Here is a 25236-nt window from a genome sequence, read left to right as displayed (position 1 = left end):
TAAATAAATAAATAAATAAATAAATAAATAAATAAATAAATAAATAAATAAATAAAAAATAAATCAAAACATGCTGAAGGACAGAACAGATACAGATAGAAAATTAGTGATCTGGAAGATTAAACAGAGGCATTTTTCCAAAACACAGGAATAAAGACAAAGAGGACTGGGAAAAATATAAAAAGCTGTTGACTGCTTATTCCATACAATTAGAAAGACAGGCTTTCTCGGATGTTTTTGGTAGAAGTGTAAATTCAGATTTTCTCATGAGGCTATTTCCAGATTTTCCACCACATGAGCCAAACAAATCCCTATTATTTAGGCCAAGGGTAAGCAAATTAATCACAGGCCAAATCTGGCCAGCCACCTATTTTTGCAAATAAAGTTATACTCGAACATAGCCATGCTCATTTACATATTGACTATGGTTGCTTTTGTGCTCAATGGCATAGTAGTTGTGACAGGAGACTGTGTGGCCCACAAAGACTGAAATATTTATTATCTGATCCTTTACAGAAAAAAGTTTGTTGACCCCTGGTTTAGACCATTATTAGTTGGGTATTTTGCTATTTGTGGCCAAAGCTACTCCTAATTGAAATAAAATAGAATTGTATAGGCTGGGTGCAGTGGCTCATGCCTGTAATCCCAACACTCTGTGAGGCCAAGGCAGGCAGATCACTTGAGGCGAGAAGTTTGAAACCAGCCTGGCCAACATGGTGAAACCCTGTCTCTACTTAAAAAAAAACAAAAAACAAAAAACAACAAAAATCAGCTGGGAGTGGTAGGGCACACCTATCATCCCAGCTACTCGGGAGGCTGAGGCACAAGAATTCCTTGAGTCTGGAAGGCGGAGGTTGCAGTGAGCTGAGATCACACCACTGCACTGCACTGCAGCCTGGGCAACAGAGTGAGACTCTGGTTAAAAAAAAAAAATAGAGTTGCATAAATAGAAAAAGCTCCAGAAAGATGAACATCCAATGTATAACAGCAGTTATTTCTGGGAAGGGGAACGAGATTGAGGGTAAATTTGACAGACTATTTTTATTTAATGTGCAAACTTGAAAATTTTTTAACAACAACGTACTCAAATTATTTTGCAATTTAATTTTTCCGAGAAGAACTGAAGGTCTTATACTATGATAAAGAACAAACTACTGATGCATTAAAACACGTGGATGGAGCCAGGCATGCATGGTAGCTCAGCTACTTGGGAGGCTGAGGCAGGGGGACTGCTTGAGCCCAGGACCTTGAGGCTACAGTGAGCTGTGACTGCACCACTGCACTCCAGCCTGGGTGACAGAGCAAGGCCCTTCTCAAAAAAAAAAAAAAAAAAAAGGAGTCAAAATAGTGGTTATCCTTGGAGAAGTATTAACTGGGAGGGGACATGTGAAAACCTCTTAAATATAGATTATTCTACATTTGATGTGAATAACTGATTTTATATATTTATATATAAAAATTCATAAAACTATACACTTAAGCTTGTTTATTTTATTGCACATAAGTTATACCTCAATAAATACATTTTAAAAAGAATAATGCAAAGTAGGCATTTTTCATTGTCCCTTAGTATGGTCCTATTTCTGAAATATATGTAGTTGCATGGAAAAAAAATGCTAGAGGCACAGTGGCTCATGGCTGTAATTCCAGCACTTTGGGAGGCAGAGGCAGAAGGATCACTTGAGTTCAGGAGTTCAAGACCAGCCTGGGCAACATGGTGAGACCCTGTCTCTACAAAAAATATAAAAATTAGCTGGAGATGGTGGCATACGCCCATAGTCCCCAGCCACCCGGGAGGCTGAAGTGAGAGGATCGCTTGAGCCATGTTCATGCCACTGCACACCAGCCTGGGTGACAAAGTGAGAAAGTGAGAACCTGCCTCAAAAGAAAAAAAAAAAAAAGAAAAAGAAAAAGAAAGAAAAGAAAAAGGAAAGGGAAAAGGAAAAAGAAAAAAAAAAGCTAGAAAGAAATATAAAAATAAATACAGACGATCCCAATGGCTCATCTTAGGATTTTTCGACTTTATTGTGGTATGAAAGCAATATACATTCAGTGGAAACCGTATACCCATACAACCATTCTGTTTTTCACTTTGAGTACAGTACTCAATAAATGACATGAGATATTCAACACTTCATGATAAAATATGCCTTGTGTTAGATGATTTTGCCCAACTGTAGGCTAATATAAGTGCACTGAGCACATTTAAGGTAGGCTAGGTTAAGCTATGATGTTCAGCAGGTTAAGTATATTCAATGCATTTTCTTTTGATTTACAGTATTTTCAACTTAGGATGGGTTTATTGGGACATTGTATGTCGAGGAGCATCTGTAACAGTGATTATCTAGGTGGTAGGATAACGAATCATTTGTGTACCTTTCTGCATTTTCTAATTTCTTGACAATCAGCATGCATTAATTGTGGAATCAGAAATAAATTAAATGTTGAATGCAGGGCCCACCGGGCTGGGTATCTGCAGATGTCAACCACACTAACCCTGCCTCCCTACGCCAACCCCAATTACTCCAGCTAATGGAACATGGTGTGGACAGGATCTGACAGAGGGACTCAATGAATGATAAACAGCAAACACTTAAACAGCCCTTACAGATAATGGTTCTAAGTGCTTTACATGTATTAGTCTTTTAATTCTCTCAACAACCCCAGGAGGAGGTACTCTATTTTCAGCTCCATTCTGCAGCTGAGGAAACTGACATGCAGAAAGGTTAGGTAATTGCTGAAAACCATACGGCTAGTGGTAGAGCCAGGATGTGAACCTAGGCTGTCTGTCCCAGCCTCCTGCCCTGCCTGCCTGGGATCGTTCCACCTCTCAGTGCCAAGCCATCTCCCAGGACTTCAATAAAGATGACTGGCCCAAATAATGTATTTTTTAAAGAGTTTAGGTTTCTATATTAAAAAAAAAAAAAAGTTGGAAAAGTCCAGAACTTTATTGAATTTCCTTATACTTATTTCAATTTCTGTTTTTGTTTGTTTGTTTGTTTGTTGTTTTGAGATAAGGTCTCGCTTTGTCACCCAGGCTGGAGTGCAGTGGCGTAATCTTGGCTCATTGCAGCCTCAATCTCCCAGGCTCAGGTGACTCTCCCACTTCAGCCTCCTAAGTAGCTGGGACTACAGGCACACGACACCATGCTTGGCTCATTTTTGTATTTTTAGTAGATATGGGGTTTTGCCATGTTGGCCAGGCTGGTCTCGAACTCCTGGGCTCAAGTGATCCTCCTGCCTTGGCCTCCCAAAGTGCTGGGATTACAGGTGTGAGCCACTGCACCCGACCTTATTTCAGTTTCTGTTTTGAATTATATAGTGGTGGTGGGGTGGAAGGCACAGTTCAGTGTCTTCTTTTTTTATTGGTAATTCTTTTTAATTGTAATTTTTGTTTTTTGAGGCAGGGTCTCACTATGTTGCCCAGGCTGGCCTCAAATTCCTGGGCTCAAGTGATCCTCCTGCCTAAGCCTCCCAAAATGCTAGGATTACAAGCATGAGCCACCACATCTGACCTTCAGTAGCTTCTTTTTAAATTTTTTTAAATTTATTTTTATTTTTAATTGTTGTGGGCACATAATGGGTGTATATATTTATGAGTTACATGAGCTGTTTTGATACAGGCATGCAATGCATAATAAGCATTCAGGGTAAAAGGGGTATCCATCCCCTTAAGTACTTATCCTTTGTGTTTATAAACAACCCAAGTATATTCTTTTAGTTATTATTTTTTTGAGCCAGAGTCTCCCTCTTATCGCCCAGGCTGGAGTGCATTGGCATGATCTCAGCTCACTGCAACCTCTGTTTTCCAGGTTTAAGTGATTCTCCTGCTTCAGCCTCCCCAGTAGCTGGGACTACAGGCACGCGCCACCACACCCGGCTAATTTTTGTATTTTTAGTAGAGATGGGGTTGCACCATGTTGGCCAGGCCAGTCTCGGACTCCCAGCCTCAAGTGATCTGCCCACCTCAGCCTCCCAAAGTGCTGGGACTGCAGGTGTGAGCCACTGCACCTGGCCTCTTTTAATGATTTTTAAATGTACAATTAAATTGATTTTGCCTATAGTCACCATGTTGTGCTAGCAAATACTAGGTCTTATTCATCCTTTCTATTTTTTTTTTTTTTTTGAGACAGAGTCTCACTCTATTGCCCAGGCTGGAGTGTAGTGGCATGATCTTGGCTCACTGTAACCTCTGTCCCCTCCCCAGGGTTCAAGCAATTCTCCTGCCTCAGCTTCCCGAGTTGCTGGATTCACAAGCATGTGCCACCATGCCTGGCTACTTTTATATTTTTAGTAGAGATGGGGTTTCACCACGTTGCCTAGGCTGATCTTGAACTCCTGACCTCAAGTGATCTGCCTGCCTCGGCCTCACAAAGTGCTGGGATTACAGGTGTGAGCCACTGCGCCTGCACATTCTTTCTAATTATTTTGTGCCCATTAACCATCCTCACTTCTCCTGCCACCCTCTGTAGCTTCTGGGACCCATCCTCCTATTCTCTATGTCCATGAGTTTAATTTTTAGCTCCCATAAATAAGAACATGCGAAGTTTGTCTTTCTGTGCCTGGCTTATTTCACTAAACATAATAACCTCCAGTTCCACCCATGTTGTTGCAAATGACAGGATCTCATTCTTTTTTATGGCTGCATAGGACTCCATTGTGTGTGTGTACCACATTCTCTTCACACGTGTGTTTGTTGGACACTGAGGTTGCTTCCGAGTCTTGGCTATTGTGAACAGTGCTGCAAGAAACATGGGAGTGGAAAAATCCCTTCGATATACCCATTTCTTTTCTTCTGGGTATACACTTAGGAGTGGAATTGCTGGATCGTAGAGTAGGTCTATTTTGAGTTTTTTGAGGAATCTCCAAACTGTTCTCCATAGTGATTGTACTAATTTACATTCCCCACAAACGTGCACAAGGATTCCCTTTTCTCTGCATCCTCACCAGTATTTGTTTTTGCCCGTCTTGAATAAAAGCCATTTTAACTGGGATGAAATGATATCTCACTGTAGTTTTGATTTGTGTCTAGTGGCTTCTAACTGGAATCTGGCTGTAGTTAATTGCATTGAGTTGGGGGCATTGAGTATCAGACCAGCTCCCTTTGCCAGATGAGGAAGCTGAGGCTCACATTTGCCAGGCAGTCGTTGCCTCTGCCCGGCCCTGTGGTCACACAGGGTCCTCCTGTTTGGCTGTGAACCAGTAGCAGGGGCCTGCAGGGAGGAGGGGGAGCGGTGTGCTCTTGCCACTTTGCCAGAGTACACAGAACACAGGCTGTCGGCTGAGCCCTGTACTTGCTGTGTTACCCAGGGCAGGCTGTCTCACCGCTCTGAGCCTAGACTTTTTCTCATATAAGATAATATTGCTTGCCTTCTTGGGCATTGTGAAGTCAACAAGACAACAGATGTCAATATCACTTTTTTTTTTTGAGATGGAGTTTCGCTCTTGTCACCCAAGCTGGAGTGTGGTGGCACAATCTTGGCTCACTGCAACCTCCACCTCATGGGTTCATGCAATTCTCCTGCCTCAGCCTCCTGAGTAGCTGGGATTACAGGCGCCCACCACCAGGCCTGGCTACTTTTTGTATTTTCAGTAGAGACAGGGTTTTGCCATGTTGGCCTGGCTGGTCTCAAACTCCTGACCTCAGGTGATCCACCTACCTGGGCCTCCAAAGTGCTAGGATTACAGGTGTGAGCCACCATGCCTGGCTGTGAACATAATTTTTAACAACTGTGCTGTCAGTTACCATGCCCACCACTTCAGTGGCCATGAAGGGGAGAGCTGCTGTTTTTTGCCTTTCCCCCTTTTTCTGGCACCACTATCCTGATTTTCCTTTGGGAAAATATCCCTTCCTAACCATGTGCTTAACGTAGGGTTGACTCCACTCAACCTTTGTCTCCAGGACAAGTGCACAACCCTCGATGGGCCAGCGAGTCTCGATCTAGGGCCGTGGTTGAACAGTTAGACTTGGAGAGTGTTCACTCTTTGCTGAAGTTGCTGAGAGAATTCTGATAATGACAGGAAGGAGAAGGGGAAAGGGAGGAGGAAGCGGAGGAGGAGGAGGAAGCGCCGCTCACTATTCAGGAATTCGCGACCTGTAGGGCACTGTTCTAGGCACCCCAACCACCTAGTGAGACAGGTGCTCCCGCTATCCCCATTCTATATAGAAAGAAACTGAAGCTCTGAGGTGGCTGAGCTGCTTGGGTGAGTGAGGAGCCAGGATTCATCCCCGAACCTTTTAAATCTAGCACCTGAACTTTCCCCACCATGCCATCTGGCCTCTATATTGTAAGCCTGAGGCTGCTGGTGGCCATCTTGCCACCTGATGGAGAACAGACCTGCCACCGAAGAAGGCAGAGTCGAGAGGGACTAAGTCAGAGCACCTAGATCCATCCATGCCTGATGCCTACCCCTGAACTTTTCAGCTAGGTGAGGCAACAAATTCTCTTTTTTTGCAGAAGCTGGTTTAAGGAAGGCTTCTATCACTTAAACAGAAGCTGACAGACGTGGCCTGTGGACACTAATAAAGCTGAAGTCACAGAAGCATTGGTTCTTGTCAGACTTGGGGGACCACAAAGGAAACAGGGGCTCAGAGTGGGGAAAGCAAGTGTGTCCATGGTCAGTGACGGCAGCCAGGACCGGAGCCCACATGGCCTGGCACTTTCATGACCTGTGTCTTGCTCCTCCAAAGAGAGAAAGTGACGGTTTTCATGGGGTGTTTTTATCCTGCAGACATACCTTTCCTGAGTTACTTGCAGGAACCTCCTCTTAGCACCATTCTCTCTTCTAATCATATTCCACATTCCATACAGTGATTTCTGGGGGTGGAGGGAGGAGGTAAAGGGAGCTATTTTAAAGGCTATTTCATGCCTAAGATCTGAGGATAGAGAAAACTTTGATGGCGCTCTGTTGAAGGGCACATTGTTTATCCAAAACAGACTCGGGAAAGGGAAGCTGTCAACATTATCTCTGTCTGGTCACAAATTGCAGCTCTCTGATGGGTTTTTCCTAGAGTTTAATCTTGTGTTGGAAGCTAAGCTGATACTAGGAAGGTTTTAGACATGTCAATCTCCTTCCTGGCATTTTAGCAGAAATTGATTCTCTTTGCTTTTCGGGGCTGGAGTCTTGGCCCTGTTGTTGTTAAACTTGGGTGTTTGTGTACACATCTCCTGCAGCGTCCAACCTGACTGCAGAGGTACCGGGGCAGGCTGGGGACTCACATACAAAGGAATTCCAACAGGGAGGGATTATGCACCATTCTTCCATCATACCAAAGGGGCCCAATCTGTGTCCTGCTTTTTCTCAGCAAGACTTCTCCACCTGTGACTTTCAAGGGATTAGTTTTGCAAATACGCTATTTTGCCCTGCCAATCCTAAATTATAATTGTTGACATTTATTGAGCTCCGAGTATGTTCCAGGTTCTGTCCTAAGCACTTGACACATATGAACTCACTGAATCCTTGCCACGGTCCTGTGAAATGCAGGTTTTATATCATCCCCATCTTACAGAGAGGGAAGTGGAATCACGAAAAGGTGAGTCACTTGCCTAGGGAAGTGGAATCACGAAAAGGTGAGTCACTTGCCTGAGTGGTAGAGCTAGCCTAGGAATCCAGGCTGTTTGGTTCCAGGGGTCACAGGCTCAATTCCTCTGCTGCACTGCTTCTAATCCTGCCCTGTGTCTTATTTGCCCTGCATAAATCAGAAGTTGTCAATGTTACGGGAGCCCCTCTCTTCGAGTTCTCAAAGCTGCAGAGAGGCCAAGACCTCAGGAAGCAGAAAGACTGACAACAATAATTTCACAACTGGGAATGCATTTGGCAGTTGAATCTAAAATAGATTTTGTTCTTCTCTGCCCAGAAATACGAACTAAAAGGTTTCATTCCAGTAAAAGTGCAGAGTTGGAATGTGAGCTGTCATATCAGGCTCTTTGTAATGCAACACCACCAACTTGCCTTTTCTTTTTTGTTTGTTTCCTTTAAAAAAACTTTTTTTAAAACAAAGCAATTGAGATCTGTAAGTATGGACAGGGCAACTCCTGAATCCCCACAAAACTGAAGTTAAAAGAACATGGAGAACTGAACAGAGAAAAGGGAAGGGAGTATCTGCAGTTTGCGCACTAGTGGAGTCTGAAACTTACAGAAAAGTCACCTGTCTCACTGGTGCCTGCAATCAGCCAAGACAAATCTTATGAGCTCAGGGCTGCAAGAGATGGCTTGCAGAAATTGAGGTGCTGCAATTCGCAATTGCGACATGGAACCCACCAAAATGGCCACCAATCAATGAGTACATAAAGAAACTGTGGTATGTATATACGATGGAATACTACTCAGTCATAAAAAGGAATGAATTAATGGCATTCACAGCAACATGGATACAACTGGAGACTATTATTCTAAATGAAGTAACTCAGGAATGGAAAACCAAACATTGTGTGTTTTCACTTACAAGTGGGAGCTAAGCTATGAGGATGCAAAGGCATAAGAATGACACAATGGACTTTGGGGACTCAGAGGGAAAGGGTGGGAAGGAGGTGAGGGACAAAAGACTACAAATTGGGTTCAGTGTATACTGCGTGGGTGATGGGTGCACCAAAATCTGACACGTCACCACTAAAGAACTTACTCATTTAACCAAATACCACCTGTTCCCCAAAAACCTATGGGAAAACAAAAGAAATCAAGGTGCTAGATATGTCCCCAAGTCCTTCTCAAGTAAATGCCCCTCCTCTCACCCCCACAAGACGAATGAACTAGGGAACTATAGGGGTGGTCACTGAATGGCTCCATTGTGGGTACCTCAGTCAAGGACAGCCACACTTGAATCTGGCCAGCTTGCTATGAGATAACCTGGGGGGGAAAATAAAAAAAGCTCTATCTCTTTCATGCACTGTTAAAAGATGAATTGGAAACATCAATTTAAATAGAGCACACACCCTTTGATCCATTAGTTCTACTTTAAAGCAGTTCACCTTTGGCTATTCCTATGTATACAGGGATGTCTGCTCCAGAATATTCTTTAAAGTATTCCTATAGTAGCAAAAGAATATTAATAGAGTAGATATTCATTAATCAGGAATTAGTAATACATTTATGCAATTATTTAGGACCAAAACCTGATCCGAAATGACATAAAATTTATAGCCTTTATTTACCCACTTAGTATACATATTCATATTATTTTGCAGTACACACACTATATATACATGTTTTAGAGACAGGGCCTCACTATATTGCCCTATCTGGACTCAAACTTCTGGGGTCAAGTGAGCCGCCCACCTCAGCCTCCCAAGTAGCAGGTGAGATAACAAGCAGGAGCCACTGCAAGGAGCTCTGTGCATATATTAATGTATTTGATTATAGAGTGCTTTTCCAGGTCCTCCTAGGATGGTATAACTTTTTAAATATAAAAAAGTGAAATATATTTGGCCTTAAATGTTTCAAGTAAAGAATTACATTCCTGTAAATCCACAATGGAGTACTAGGCAGCCACGAAAAGAGTGAGGTCTGCCCATATGACCTGCTGAGGAATGCTCTCTAAGACATGTTGTTAAATGAGAAAAAAAAAAAAAAAATCAAGAAGAAAACAATGTGTATTGCATGAGGGGGATGGATGGGTGGGTAAAGGAGACAAAGCATACGTTCTGCATAGCTGCATACCTGTAGAATATTTCTAGAAGGACACATAAGACATTGATTATAGTTGTTGCCTCTTGGGAGGGCAACTGAAGGCTGGTGTCAGGAATATTGTATTTCCTGAATACTCTTGAGTATTGATTAGCCAGGTCAGACTCTCTCACTGACCTGTGGCCTGGGCTTATAGAGGAGGAACAGCTAATAGGAGAATCAAGACAGCAACAAGGACCAGGCTAGGTGGCTCAGGCCTATAATCCCAGAACTTTGGGAGGCCGAGAGGGGAGGACTGCTTCAGCCCAGGAGTTCAAGATCAACCTGGGCAACATGACAAAACCCCATTTCCACAAAAATTACAAAAATTAGCTGGGTCTGGTGGTGCACACCTGTGGTCTCCACTACTCAAGAGGCTGAGGTGGGAGGATCACTTGAACTTGGGAGGCGGAGGTTGCAGTGACCTGATACAGCACCACTGCACTCCAATCTGGGCAGCAGAGCGAGACTTGTCTCAAACAAAAAGCAAAAAAGGGCCGGGTGCGGTGGCTCAAGCCTGTAATCCCAGCACTTTGGGAGGCCGAGACGGGCAGATCATGAGGTCAGGAGATCGAGACCATCCTGGCTAACATGGTGAAACCCCGTCTCTACTAAAAAATACAAAAAACTAGCCGGGCGAGGTGGCGGGCGCCTGTAGTCCCAGCTACTCGGGAGGCTGAGGCAGGAGAATGGCGTGAACCCGGGAGGCGGAGCTTGCAGTGAGCTGAGATCCGGCCACTGCACTCCAGCCTGGGCAACAGAGCAAGACTCCGTCCCAAAAAAAAAAAAAAAAAAGCAAAAAAGATAGCAACAAGGTAAAGAGACCCAGAAGACCCAGACGGGAGCAGAAGTGTGTTTGTGGTTGCACACTGAAGAGACAGAGAGGGCTGTCCAGATAACCTTGTCCCTGGAGGCACCCTGGATCCTGGACTTGCTGTGTTTTAATGTTTTAATGTTGTTGTGTTCCCCTCAGACCCCAGTCTCCTCTTTTGCTTGGGAAAAATGAAGGAAGCTTCTAGCCTTGCACCAGAAGTCTCTGTTAATAGCAGGAAGGTGTGTGTGTGTGAAGGTGCGCGCGCGCATGTGCATGCATGCAAAGGGAAGGCTTAACATTTTCTAGTTGGGTGAGTTCAATGACTTTTGCAATCCTCGCAAAGTCAGTTCAGCAGATGAGTGTGCTGTCAAGAGCATTTTTTGGAATCTCCAATCAACTGCAAAAATGGCCATCAGTTATCATGGGAGGCTCTCAGAGTGGTTAAGAATGAGGGCCCTGGGGCTAGCCTGCCTGAGGCCCAGGTGCCTGGGGACACACAGCCAGGAAGCAGGAAGGCTGGAATCAGCCTCCGGCTGGAGTGAGGGAGGTCCCTTCTGTAGGAAGCGTAATTAATTGTGCTGCCTTCTCCTTGGGAATCTCTCTGTTAAATCCTAGACACTTCAAGTTATGTAACAACTAACATCTATGGAACACTTACTGTGTGCCCAGCACTGTTGCGTTAATACATGACTGTATTAACTCTCTCCAAAGTGGACATTATCAAACAAGGTAAGAGGGCTCAAGAGACTTGTCCAAGGTCAACAGCTGGGATTTGAGGCAGAGCTGCTTGGCCCCAGGACCTGAACTGCAGCCCTCACAGCAAACTGGAGGTATTAATTCACAGAGCCACCAGGGGCCTCAGTGGCTCTGAGCAGTAAGGGGACATGTGCCCAGCTCCATGCTCGTGAGCCCCATAGTGCCCTAGGCACCAGTGTGGATGCTGTAGGGATGAACTGGATGATGAATAAACATTTCTTCCTCCTCTGTGATCTCCTTTTTTCTAACACTGCATGATAAATTTACTTCCTAATGATTTTTGAGTAAACTACAATGACCACAATTTCAAAATCATTAATAATTCATGTCCAAGGGCCATAAACACTATATAATCTCCACAGGCAGGAACCATGAATACTTGTTAGAAACGAGGCTGAGAATATTTTTACCAGTTGAACTGAAATTATCTACTGCCTTCAAGCCAACCATCAAAGCTACATTTTTCAGAAATGACTGTAACCTGGCCAGGCACAGTGACTCAAGCTTGTAATCCCAGCACTTTGGAAGGCCAAGGCGGGCGGATCCCTTGAGGGCAGGAGTTTGAGGCCAGACTGGCTAACATGATGAAACCCTATCTCTACTAGAAATACAAAAATTAGTCAGGCATGGTGGGATGCACCTGTAATCCCACCTACTCGGGAAGCTGAGGCAGGAGGATCGCTTGAACCCGGGAGGTGGAGGTTGCAGTGAACTGAGATAGCGTCACTGTACTCCAACCTCGGTGACACAGTAAGACTATGCCTCAAAAAAAAAGAAATGACTGTAACTTTTCCAATACCTCAGTTCAGGCCACCTCTCCCAGGAAGTCTTTCCCTCCTCCGGCACTCCCTGGAGCTTTATTTGGGGCTCATCTATAATGTTTATCATTCTCTTCTTTGGTTTTGCCTCTTGGTATCTGTGACAGCGGTGGAGAACTGGGGTGCCTTCGGGGCCAGGGAGGCCAGGCACAGGGTACAGAAAAGCACCTGGGTCGAGAAGCACCTGGGTCGAGAGCCAGAGCTATTTATTTTGTTTTCTTTTTTTGAGATAGAGTCTCACTCTGTCACCCAGGCTGGGGTGCAGCGGTGTGATCTTGGCTCACTGCAGCCTCTACCTCCTGGGTTCAAGAGATTCTCCTGCCTCGGCCTCCCGAGTTGCTGGTACTACAGGCATGTACCACTACGCCTGGCTAATTTTTGTATGCCAGAGTCTACTTAATCCATGGAAAGGGCTGGTTCTTATCCATGGCTGCACATAGGAACCACTTGGGGGATTAAAACATTCTGATGCCCAGGTTGCACACCCAGATATTGTAACCTAACTGGTTTGGAAAGAGGCCTGGACATTGGGTTAGTTATGTAAGTATGAATGAATGAATAAACATATGAATGAATGAACTGCACCAGGCCCTGTGCTGAGTGCTTTATGCCAGTGGTTCTCAAACTGCTACACATTAGAATCACCTGGGAACTTTTATTAATTAAAAAAAATTTTTTTGAGACAGGGTTTTGTTGTCCAGGTTGGAATGCAGTGGTGTTATCATAGCTTATTGCAGCCTTGAACTCTTGGGCTCAAGTGATACTCCCGCCTCAGCCTCCAGGGAAGCTGAGATTACAGGCACAAGACACCACACCCGATTTTTATTATTTTATTTTATTTATTTTGAGACAAGTCTCACTCTGGTGCCCAGGCTGAAGTACAGTGGCCCGGTCTCAGCTCACTGCAACCTCCGCTGTCTGAGTTCAAGTGATTCTCCTGCCTCAGCCTCCCAAGCAGCTGGGATTACAGGCACCCGCCACCACGCCCGGCTAATTTTTGTATTTTCACTAGAGATGGGGTTTTACCATGTTGGCCAGGCTGGTCTCAAACTCCTGACCTCAGGTGATCTGCCCACCACAGCCTCCCAAAGTGTTGGGATTACAAGTGTGAGCCACCACGCCTGGCCTCACACCTCAAATTTAAAAAAAAAAAAATTTTTTAATTTTTTTGTAGAGAAGGAGTCTTGCTTATATTGCTCAGGCTGGTCTCGAAGTCCTGGGGCTCAAGCAATCTTCCCGCTTCAGTCTCCCAAAGTGCTGGGATTACAGGTATGAGCCACCACACCCAGTCACCTGGGAGCTTTCAAATATCCAGATGTTGCTAAGTACCGTGGTTGGCAATGTTGAAATGTGGATTTAACCATTTTAAATGTGGATTTAAACATTTTTTTAAAAATCCACAACTTTTAAATGTGGACATCTACTTTTTAAAAATTATAACAGGGTACGAGCTAGATACAACACACCTTTGGGCTGAATTTGGCCTAGCGAGTTCACTGACAGCAGCCACATCCTCCCTTTATCATGGTGGCTTAAGATCCCTCAAAGAAGTACCCAATCCCAACCCAGGGTGGAAACCACGTGTTCACCCTCCAAGGAGCGCGCTGGCCGCACCACCTCACCACCACGTGTTCATCCTCCAAGGAGTGTGCTGGCCATACTACCTCACCACCTTGAGAAATACAACATTTGTTCTAACCAGCTCTGGGAAAGAGATAGCTGGTCTCCGTGCCTTTCATGGTGACATAGTTTGATCTATACCTGGCATCTTGGGTGAGGCACAGAGGGCTGGGAAGTCAGGAGAGAGGGTGCGGGATGCAGAAAGAAGAGGTGGGTGGAAAAGGCATGTTATAATCTATCAGACGAGAGTCCTAGCAACTTGCTGTTCTTTTCTTTTTTTTTTTTCAATAATTATTTTTTAGTAGAGGTGGGGTTTTACCATGTTGCCCAGGCTGGTCTTGAACTCCTGGGCTCAAGTAATCCACCCACTTTGGCCTTCTAAAGTGCTGGGATTATAGGCGGGAGCCACTGTGCCCAGCCTTTATTTATTTGTTTGCTTTTGAAAATAATTGTTTGGGGCTGGTTTTTTGTTTTGGTTTTGTAACTGAACAAAAGCTCTGTTAAGAGAGCCTTTTCTCAGAAGGCCTGAAACCGAGTGAAATATCTTTCCAGGTTAAGCCTGGGTATTGTGATAAACAGCCTCACTCTCCATTTCTCACTGCAAGCACTTCCCAGAAGAGAAATGATCTGAAATGCTCTCCCATGATGGGCACAACGGGAGTGGCTGGGAAAGCAGCAATTAGGGGAGTCGCATTGCTAGAGAGAGACAGAGCCTCAACTAGTTTCCCCTGCCCCGCTCTGTGGTTTCCCAGTTAATTTCTTAATGTGGATAAATGGGATGCTGCTATTCTGTGACCAAAGGCCAGGGGCAGGTTCAAGGTTTCCTCCCCGGCTTGCGGGCTGGTCTTCACCCCTGGTCAGTTAACTGAGGGAGGCCTGCAGGTCTGGGCTCACTTCCATCCCTGCTCCTCTTCCTCAGGGTCTCTGGAAGGATGTTGTGGGAAGACAGGCACTTGCTTCTGCCTCCAGAGAAAGATTCCTTATCAGGAGTGGGAAAATCCACCCTGGCTTTGCCCCTAGACTGCCCACTTGGGCGACACTTAGATCTTTTCAGCAGCATCGAAGTTCCTAAGCCTTCGTCCAGCCCTCATCCCAGGTGGGCTAATTGAAAGAAAAAGAAAACGCAAACTGGCTGTTCTGGTTACAGCTGATGAAGGAAACAACAGGAGAAGGTGAAGGTCATGTAACTCACACGACGCTGAGTGCAGTCTAGCCCCAGTTTCATCCTCAGAGCTGGCCAGGACAGCCCAGAGATGGAAGGAGAAGGGCCAGGTCTTCTTGCCATTTTTGAGGCCCTGGACCCAGCTGAGCCGGATAAATGCCCTTTCATCATAGGAATGATGACACTTTACAATCAAAAGTGTCAGTAGATATGTGTGGATGAATTTCTGGATTGGTCAATGTTTCTGATGAGTCACACAATTTCTCTCCCTGGCACTCCTGCCCCATCTCCACTAAATAAGACTCAATTTTATATTCTCATAAGCCTGGGACTTGATCAAAGGGCCCTGGAGTAACCTATGGCTTCTTGCTACCACTTCCCACTTGCTTTAGGCGCCATGATCTTGCAACCTTCCTTATTTATGTCTCTCTGACTTTGACTGTACTGATTCCTTGGCCTGGAAAACTCCTAGTCATCCTTCAAGAAGCAGCCTGCACATCACCTTTTCTGCAAAGGCTTTCTTGATATTGCTGGAAGAGTCAGGTGACTGGTTTCTGTATTAAAATCTCACTTTCTCTGTCCTTCTATGATGGCACTTCTCACACTGTATTGTAATGATCTGCTGTAGCTCTCTTCCAACTAGACAGTGCATATTCCAAGATCAAGGACTGTGTTTCACTCAACCTCTAGTCCAGGTCCCCCTGGTGCCTGGCACAGAGCAGGTGGATTCAGAGGTAGGGGGTTGGGGAGACGGGGGAGGGTGGTAGGTTTCAAGAATGACCACAATATTCTGTAGCTCTTCCCATCAAAAGGTGAGGTCTATTTCCCCACCCCTTGAATCTGGGAACTTGTGGCCTGCTTTCAAGAACAGAAAGTGGGGCTGGGTGCGGTGGCTCACGCCTGTAATTCCAGCACTTTGGGAGATGGAGGCAGGCGGATCACCTGAGGCCAGGAGTTCAAGACCAGTCTGGCCAGCATGGTGAAACCCTGTCTCTACTAAAAATACAAAAATTAGCCAGGTGTGGTGGCGTGAGCCTGTAATTCTAGCTACTTGGGAAGCTGAGGCGGAAGAATCGCTTGAACCCGGGAGGTGGAGGTTGCAGTGAGCTGAGATCACGCCATTGCACTCCAGCCTGGGCAACAGAGCGTGACCCGTCTCAAAAAAAAAAAAAAAAATAGAATTAAAAGTGGTAGAAGTGACACTGTGTAACTTGTAAGCCTAGGACTCAAGAAGTTCTGCAGTTGCCACTGCTGCACTCTTGAGCCCTTGAAGCACGATGTGAAAAAACCTGCCTAGACTGCTGGCACATGAGAAGTATTCGGAGGAGAACTGAGGCACCCTGACACTCAACCACCCCCTAGTCAACACAGCCATGAACTGCAGAAGCATGAGTGAGCTCCATGCAGAGCCTGGTCCAGCAGCAGAACTGCCCTGATAAGCCCAAATTGCTAACCCACCAAATCCAGAACTAAATATCTGGTTGCTGTTTTAAGCCACTAAAATCTGGGATGATTTGTTACACAGATGAAGCTAACCAATACACTCAGTTAGAAATGATTATTACAATTGATGATTATTACAAGTGACACTAGGTTGGTAAGCCTAGTTGCTCACTGTCATTTGCTCCAGGATTCAAGCTTGGGACCCCGAGAGAAAACAGTAGATTTAGGGACATTTATTCGCCACCCTGCCCCCTCAGGTCCTTTCAGATAGAGTTGCCTCCCATCAGCCCTCGCCAGGGATACATTTACCTCCTTTTTCTCTCGTGAGCAGGACCGGCTTCTCTCAGCCTTTCGCAGAGTCTGACCTGTCGCAGTTCAAAAGCAGAACCAAGATTAAGGCTGTTTTAGAACAGCTAGTTTATCACCACAAAAGCTTTTTATTTGCAAACTGAATAGACGGGACCAATCATAATCAAATGATTTTAAGAAAATGCAGCCTATTATTATAATGGGAAAATGGCACACTTTTGAAATAGACCAACGGCAAGGAAAATGGTAATTCACACACTTAAGTTATTTGACTATAATGAACAAAGCTCCAGCCTTTAATCTGGAACATTATCTGTACTCTGAAAGGGCCTAGGGACTGTAGTTTCCCCTTTTAAATTACATTTTTATTAAATTGTTTGGAATTACATAAAATGCCTTCCACAAAAATGCCTTCCTCTGTGCACACACACATAACCTTCGCTGACAGCATACCAACGTGCTGCACCAAACCCCCAAATGCACCACACAGGTGACAGTGCAGATGTGAATGAGTGGTAATCACCTGCATTTCACATAATGGGCAATTTCAGAGAGAACTGTTGCTTTTCTGGGAGAGCCAGAAGACCAACATTTGAAGGTCTGCATAAATTCAACAGAGTGACATCATAATGTTTAAATATGCTGTTTCCAATGCAGTTTTCACAACTTTTATGCAAGTGTCCACTATAAAAGAATGCCTTGATGTAAAACTAATGGATTGCTTTGGTTTGAAAATATAAAACAAGAGTCACTGCATTATTGTCAATGTATCTCCTAAACTGCCCAGCTTCACTCCCCGGTGGCTGTTTGTGAAAATGCCACAACCCGTCAGCACCCATCAATTCATCATTTATATGATGGGTGCAGCACACCAACATGGCACAAGTATACATATGTAACAAACCTGCACGTTATGCACATGTACCCTAGAACTTAAAGTATAATAAAAAAAAAAAATCTGAATAATAAAAAAAAAAAAAAAAGAAAATGCCACAACCAGTGTCCCTTAGGTAAGAGCACTCAGAAGACAGGAGCAAAAAATGCTTAGTGACAGCTTAGCAAGAGGAAGGCAATGGGGACTGAGTCTCAGAGAAGACACATGTGTTTGGACATGGTCACTTCTAGTCAGTCTGCACATGAGTGAGGGGTAGGGGAGAAGTCACATCTGGTGATAAAGCTCAAGGGATGATGCTTTTGCCAAGCAAGTGTGAATAAAGGGAAAAGCCAAGGCCTAGGATGAACCACTGGACACGGCCAGACTCTAGGGCCGTATATACTGTCTTCACATTTCTCTAACTGTATACTAGTATTTGCCTATGTGCCTTCTTAGACGTTCCAGGGGCTAATCTTGGATCAAGCCTGGAGACCCAGCTGCAAAATTCCAGAGATGACTTCACAGTGGTGAGTTAACAACCCAGCCATTGTTGAGATGACGCCAGCCCAATGTCCAGGTAGACTGGGACTCAAGATGGCCACCAGAACAAGACACACAGACAGTACTCAGCCCAATTCCTGCATGCCTTCCTTATCAAGTTTTCCCTGTGTATTTATTTATGTATTTATTTATTTGGAGATGGAGTCTCACTCTGTTGCCCAGGCTGGAGTGCAGTGGCATGCTCTCCACTTACTGCAAACTCTGCCTCCCAGGTTCAAGCAATTCTCCTGCCTCAGCCTCCCAAGTAGCTGGGATTACAGGTGCCCACTGGCTAATTTTTATATTTTTTTAGTAGAGATGGGGTTTCACCATGTTGGCCAGGCTGGTCTTGAACTCCTGACCTCAGGTGAACCGCCTGTCTCGGTCTCCCAAAGTGCTGGGATTACAGGAGTGAGCCACTGTGCCTGGCTCACTCCTGTAAGGGAAAACTGGAGTTTTCTTCCCCCGCAAAATGGAAGTGGTTACTTAGGATAGGAATCCGACCACTTCCCCTTTACTAGCTTTGGTTAATAAATTCACTTTCTTATTATGAGACCTCACTCTTATTAATTGAACTCTGCAAGCAGCAAGCATGAGACCTGCATTCAGTTGTCCAGTTACATTAATGCAAAGAACACAGAGCTTAACTACTAAAATGTGAAAGCAGGACAGATGTCATGGCTCATGCCTGTAATCCCAGCACTTTGGGAGGCCAAGGGAAGAGGATCACTGGAGGCCAGGAGTTCAAGACCAGCCTGGGTAACATAGCAAGACCTCGTCTCTATAAAAACAAACAAAACAAAAAGAATAAAATAAAATAAAACATAAAAGCAAATCTTTCTACTGGAGTTAATTAGAAGCTTTTTAATTCATTAAATCGGAAAATAATTTGCTTATTTTCTAATGAAGAGAATTCACTAAATTAAGAGCATTTATTATCCAAGCTCCCTAGAAGATTGGTTGGCCCAGTCCTCGCATCACTGAGCCTCTCTCTCTCCTCCAGATCAGCTCGATGCGAAGACGGCTCTTGCCTGTCAAGGATGGAAGCGCTGTAACCAGATTACACTGTGCCTGTCTACCGCACTTAGCTTCTCTGAGCATCTTCCTACCTATATCTCATTTATTCTCACAACTATTCAAAGAAGGAAGTGGAAAAAGGTGACATTAATATCAATATATGCCACTTGCAAAATTAAGGGGGTGTTCCTCTGCATTTTGCAAGGTGACCTGCCTGCTTCAGCTATGAAGCAATAAATAAGGCCAAATGTAAACGATACATGTGTACTTCACTTTATAGAACAGACGTCTGTCTGGGGAAAAGAAAAAAAAAAAAAGAAGTGACTGCATTGAATTTTGTAACTACAATACTATTCTCCCACTTATGATTTCAGCAAGGTTTTATCTGCACATAGGATTCATTTTCAATGGTTAGCACATTCTGACACTTTGCTCTAGATGAAGATAATCTTCATCACTACCATTTAGAGGGGAGTCGCATCTTCCTTGGATGTAAGTTTCTGAAGTCATCAGGCAAAGGGAAAATCAGTGCCAAAATTACCCTTGATAAAGAGTCTTAAGCAACCCGTAAAGTACAGTCTACAGGACATAGCTTTTTATATCCACTGCTGTAGACTAATATGCATGCATATTTGATGCATATGGAAATGTATAGTACATGATAAAAATATATATGCAGAACACAATTTCATGATATTCCTAATTAAACTATTCATATTGTAATCACTCCCTCTATTTATCCTCTTCAGGTGGGAGGAGAATGGTGGGGGTGGAGGTAAGAGCCCAGCATTGAGTTCATAAAAGTTAATGCTTGGCTGATGCAGGGCCACTGTATTGGACACCTACGATGCGGTGAGTTTCTAGGCACAGGCATCATCTCCTGCATCCTCACAACCACTCCTTTAGACCAGAGGTCAGCAAACTTTCTCTGTAAAGAGCCAGACAGTAAATATTTTTCACTATGTATGCCATAAGGTCATAAGACCACAAGGTTTCTGGTGCAACTACTCTACTCCACCACTGTAGCAAAAGCAGCCAAAGACAATATGCAAATCAATGGGTGTGACTGTGTTTCAATAAAACTTTATTTAAAAAAATTCTCACTTACAAGTGGGAGCTAAACATTGGGTATACATGAACATAAAGATGGGAACAATACACACTGGGGACTTGAAAACGGGAGGGAGAAAGGGCTAAAAAACTTCTGTTGGATACTATGTTCACTATATGGGTTCACTATACGGGGTTAATAGAAGCCCAAACCTCAGCATCGTGCAATATACCCTGTAACGAACCTGCACATGCACCCCCCCAAATCTAAAATAAAGATAAAAATTTAAAATGAAAAAAAGGGGGGGGCTGGGCATGGTGGCTCATGCCTGTAATCCCAGCACTTTGGGAGGCAAAGGCAAGCAGATTGCCTGAGGTCAGGAGTTTGAGACCAGCCTGGTCAACATGGTGAAACCCTGTCTCCATTAAACAAAAAAAATTAGCTGGGTGTGGTGGCGGGTGCCTATAATCCCAGCTATTCGGGAGGCTGAGGTAAGAGAATCGCTTGAACATGGGAGGCAGTGGTTGCAATGAGCTGAGATGGCACCACTGCACTCCAGCCTGGGTGATAGAGCAAGATTCTGTCTAAAACAAACAAACAAACAAACAAACAAACAAACAAACAAACAGGTGATAGGCCAGATCTGGCCCACAGGCTGTTGTTTAACTGACTCTTGCTTTAGATGAATAGTACTATTCCCATTGGTACAAAACAATGAAGAAATGAGAAACAAACAGGGTAAGTGATTGCACTGCTTGCTCAAGGTCACAAAAATGTAGCTTGTTAAGTGGCAGGGCTCAGTGTGCTCTTAATCACCATCATCACCGTCATCATCATTACCATCAACATCATTGTCACGGTCATCATCATCACTGTCACTGTAATCACCACTGACTTTACCCTCACTGTCACTGTCAACCATCATCACCACTGCCATCATTATCATCACCGCCATTACCGTGGGAGCTCACCTGTAGTCAGGGTTTACTACGTGCCAGGCACCGTGGGCTCGGGGCTAAGCACATACATCAAATCATTTACTCCTCACAACCACCCTATGAAATAGGTACTATATTATCCCACTTGGCAGATGAGGGCACTGAGACCCAAAGAGATTAGGAAACTTGTCCAATACCACATAGTTAGTGAGTGGCAGAGATTTAATTTCAATCTGGGCAATTTGGTTCCTGAGCCTGCACTCCTAAGCACTAGACTCTAACTGTCCCTCGGCCAGGTCAGTAAAGGCTGGTACAAGAACAAAGGCAGTACAAGCATGTGCTGAGGAAGAAGTTCCAAGTAAGGAACTCTTCTGGGATGCAGCTGTTTAATGTGCTTTGGAGTCCCACAGCAATGAATAAAGAGACTAGAAGGAAAGAATTCCCCAGTGAAGGTGGAGCTCCCTTCTAGCCAGATGGCTTACTGAAAAGATCTAGAAGACGGCAAGGGGCAGAAAATACCAAATGTGCAGAGGCAGGCTTGACATTAGACCTTCACGCCCATCGAGTCAGGTAAAATGCTCAGCCTTGGCACGGAAGGTCAGGTTTTGGAGAATAAAAGGAACTCAATAGAAATCTGCAGGTAAAGAAATCCAGTGTAAGGGCCTCCCTAACACAAAAAAGTTTTGGATTAAGAACTTATTTCCGGCCAGGCGTGGTGGTTCACACCTATAATCCCAGCACTTTGGGAGGCCCAGGTGGGCAGATCACGAGGTCAAGAGATCAAGACCATCCTGGCCAACATGGTGAAACTTCGTCTCTACTAAAAATACAAAAATTAGCTGGGTGTGATAGCATGTGCCTGTAGTCTCAGCTACTCAGGAGGCTGAGGCAGGAGAATCACTTGAACCCAGGAAGCGGAGGTTGCAGATAACCGAGATTGCACCACTATACTCCAGCCTGGAAACAGAGCTAGACTTGGTCTCAAAAAACTTATTTCTTATTCCCGGGGCAAGGCCCGGTGGCTCACGCCTGTAATCCCTCAAAAGCACAAATGCATTTTTCCTTTAAGCTAGCAATATCACTACTAGGAATCAGCCGTGAAGAAATGTGTCCACAGATAGGAAACAAACGTATGCGCAAGGTATTTGCTGTATCAGGATTTGCAATAGCAAAAATTAGAAATAATAAGTCACTGAGTAAGTATGATGAATCTACACAACGTAACTGAACATTACAAAGCTGAAAGAATGAGCAAGCTTCTTATATTCTACTCTTCATAAATCCTTAAAAGATGGTCATATTTTAGGTGAAAAAAATCAAGACAAGGAAGTATATGTTGTATGTAACTTTTTCTCTAAGAAAAAGGGAAGATCAAAATATATACTCACATTGGTTCTATTTGCATAAAGAACTACCCAGAGAGCCATGTGAGGGACTTCTTAATGTATATTTTTTATATTGTTTTTATTTTTCTTTTCCTATTACTATCATCTTTTAGAGATTGAGTCTTGCTCTGTTGCCCATCCTGGAATGCAGTGGTGTGAACATAGCTCACTGCAGCCTGGAACTCCTGCACACAAACGATCCTCCCACCTTAGCCTCCTGAGTAGCTGGCATACAAGGGTGTGCCACCACTGGGTGCAGTGCCTCACGCGTGTAATCCCAGCACTTTGGGAGGCTGAGGTGGGCGGATTACCTGAGGTCAAGAGTTCAAGAACAGCCTGGCCAACCAACACGGTGAAACCCCATCTCTACTAAAAGTACAAAAATTACCCAGGCATGGTGGCAGATGCCTGTAATGCCAGCTACTCGGGAGGCTGAGGTGGGAAAATCGCTTGAACCTGGGAGCCAGAGGTTGCAGTGAGTCAAGATAGCGCCACCGCACTCCAGCCTAGGCAACAGAGGGAGACTTTTCTCAAACAACAACAAAAACAAAACAGAAAAAAAAAACAAAAGGATGTGCCACCACATCCAGCTTATTTACTTTTTTGTAGAGGTGGAGTCTTGTTATGTTGCCCAGGCTGGTCTCAGCCTCCTGGGCTCAATTGATCCTCTTGTCTCAGTCTCCCAAAGTGCTGAGATTATAGGTGTCAGCCACGTGCCTGGTCTTATTTTTATTTTTGAATTATCTATTTGGATTTATTTCCTATTCAAAAAGCTAAAACAAATGAAAAATATGCAATGTCCAAAGGCTGATTTAAATGTGTAAAAAACATAACATAATGAGAAATGCTATAGACTCTCCCATCCAAGACCTAAGATGGGGCAGGCGGTCCGTCAGAGGGAGATGGAGGAGCCTCTGTGAACCTCAGGACCCCAAAGCTTGCTGGAAAGAGAACACAGTAATTTTGGAGGACAAACTGCCTTCTTTTAAGAGATCAATCAGTAATGTGTGAGAGATAAGAATGAAATGATGACAAAATATGGTTTCTGGAAATTGAAACAACAGTTCCTTAGTGAAGCCAATAGGTTATTGGTGACCTGCTCATTTACTTGAGGGCAAAGTTTTTATGAAATGGCTAGAGAAGATGAGAAGGGAAAAACAAACAAACAAAAAAAGATAAAGGAAGGTGCATTAAAAAAGATAAAAAGATAAAAAAAAAAGATAAAGATGGGTTGTCTGAGGATCTGATTTCACTGGGAGTCAGTTTTTCCAGTGCTTTCTGAGCACCTGCCATTGTCAGCTTCTTCCCTGGGTGATAGCTCTTGGGATTTCCTACCATTTGCAATGACAAAGCCACATGGGTCACAGAAGCAAAGCAAACTGCCCACGGTCACACAGCAAGGAAGCAAGGAAGGGTCAGCAACCCATTAGTCTAACGGCTGACCCAGTGCTCAGCATGTTTGCCCCACCCTGCTGCCTGCACACCGTTCTTCCAGTCCACGAAGGAGAGCACCCCCTGTCATTACTACCCCCACTCCCCTACTCCCATTTCAACTTCCTTTTTTTTTTTTAGACAGAGTCTCACTCTGTCGCCTGGGGCTAAAGTGCAGTGGCACAATCTTGGCTCATTGCAACCTCCACCTCCCAGGTTCAAGCAATTCTCCTGCCTCGGTCTCCTGAGTAGCTGGGATTACAGGCGCCCACCACCATGCCCGGCTTATTTTTGTATTAGTAGAGACTGGGTTTTGCCATATTGGCCAGGCTGGTCTTGAATTCCTGACCTCAGGTGACCTGCCCGCCTTGGCCTCCCAAAGTGCTGGGATTACAGGAGTGAGCCACCACACCCAGCCGGCTTCCTGAACCTTGATTCTGGCTTCTACCTATAGCGTTCACAAAGATAGACGTGTGTTGGAGTGAGGCAAACAAAGGAAGGTAGCAGGATGGGGACAAGGCAGGCTAAGAACAGCTGTCCAGGAGGGGCATGGTTGCTCATGCCTGTAATCCTATCACTTTGGGAGGTTAAGGTAGCAGCAGCTCTTGGGTAACAAAGCAAGACTCCATCTCTTAAAAGCAAAAAAAAAGAACAGCTGCTGGTTTCCATTCAGAAAGGTGGACCTGGTTTTGTTGGATTACATTTTCCATAGAAGTGGTAAATAAATCTAGTCTTCTAATTTTTAAATGGTGATGAATAATTTAAAAAATTTTAAGGCTCTGTACAGGCTAAAAAAATCAGGCCTCTAGTTTCCAACTAGGTACATAATAACTAGGCAGACAAATGGAAAAATCTCCCACTTTCCCATTCTTCCTTTTTTTTTTTGAGATGTTTCGCTCTGTTGCCCAGGCTAGAGTGCAGTGGTGTGATCACAGCTCACTGCAGTCTCAAACTCCTGGGCTCAAGCCATTCTCCCATCTCAGCCTCCAGAATAGCTGGCCCTATAGGCATGTACCACCACACTTGGCTAAAAATTGTTTTTATAGAGACGGGGGTCTCACTATGTTGCCCACGCTGGGCTCAAAATCCTGGATTCAAAGCAATCTCCCACCTTTGCCTTCCAAAGTGTTGAGATTACAGGCGTGAAGCAGCGTGCCTGACTTTCCCATTATTTCTTTTCTTTTTTTTTTGAGACAGAGTCTTACTCTGTCACCCAGGCTGGAGTGTAGTGGCGCAATCTTGGCTCATTGCAAGCTCCGCCTCCCAGGTTTAAGCAATTCTCCCACCTCAGCCTCCCAAGTAGCTGGGATTACAGGGGCATGCCATCACACCCAGCTAATTTTTGCATTTTTAGTACAGACGGGGTTTCACTGTGTTGGCCAAGCTGGTCTCGAACTCCTGACATCAAGTGATCC

General features: G+C 44.5%; 1 protein-coding gene across 1 annotated transcript in view; it reads right to left on the bottom strand.

Annotated features, from left to right (window-relative positions):
• KIAA0556 (KIAA0556 ortholog) overlaps positions 1-25236 on the bottom strand; it is a 241683-nt gene that overhangs the window by 200440 nt on the left and 16007 nt on the right. Inside the window, exon 2 of the mRNA XM_011933461.1 lies at positions 16586-16641. Within this exon, the coding sequence (XP_011788851.1) occupies positions 16586-16641 (56 nt within the window). The remainder of the gene's footprint in view (positions 1-16585; positions 16642-25236) is intronic.

This window comes from Colobus angolensis, unplaced genomic scaffold (assembly GCF_000951035.1).
Source record: "Colobus angolensis palliatus isolate OR3802 unplaced genomic scaffold, Cang.pa_1.0 Scaffold128, whole genome shotgun sequence".
Classification (NCBI taxonomy): Eukaryota; Metazoa; Chordata; class Mammalia; order Primates; family Cercopithecidae; genus Colobus; species Colobus angolensis.
Note: the sequence above shows the minus strand (reverse complement) of the source record. Positions and strands in the feature narration are given on the sequence as shown.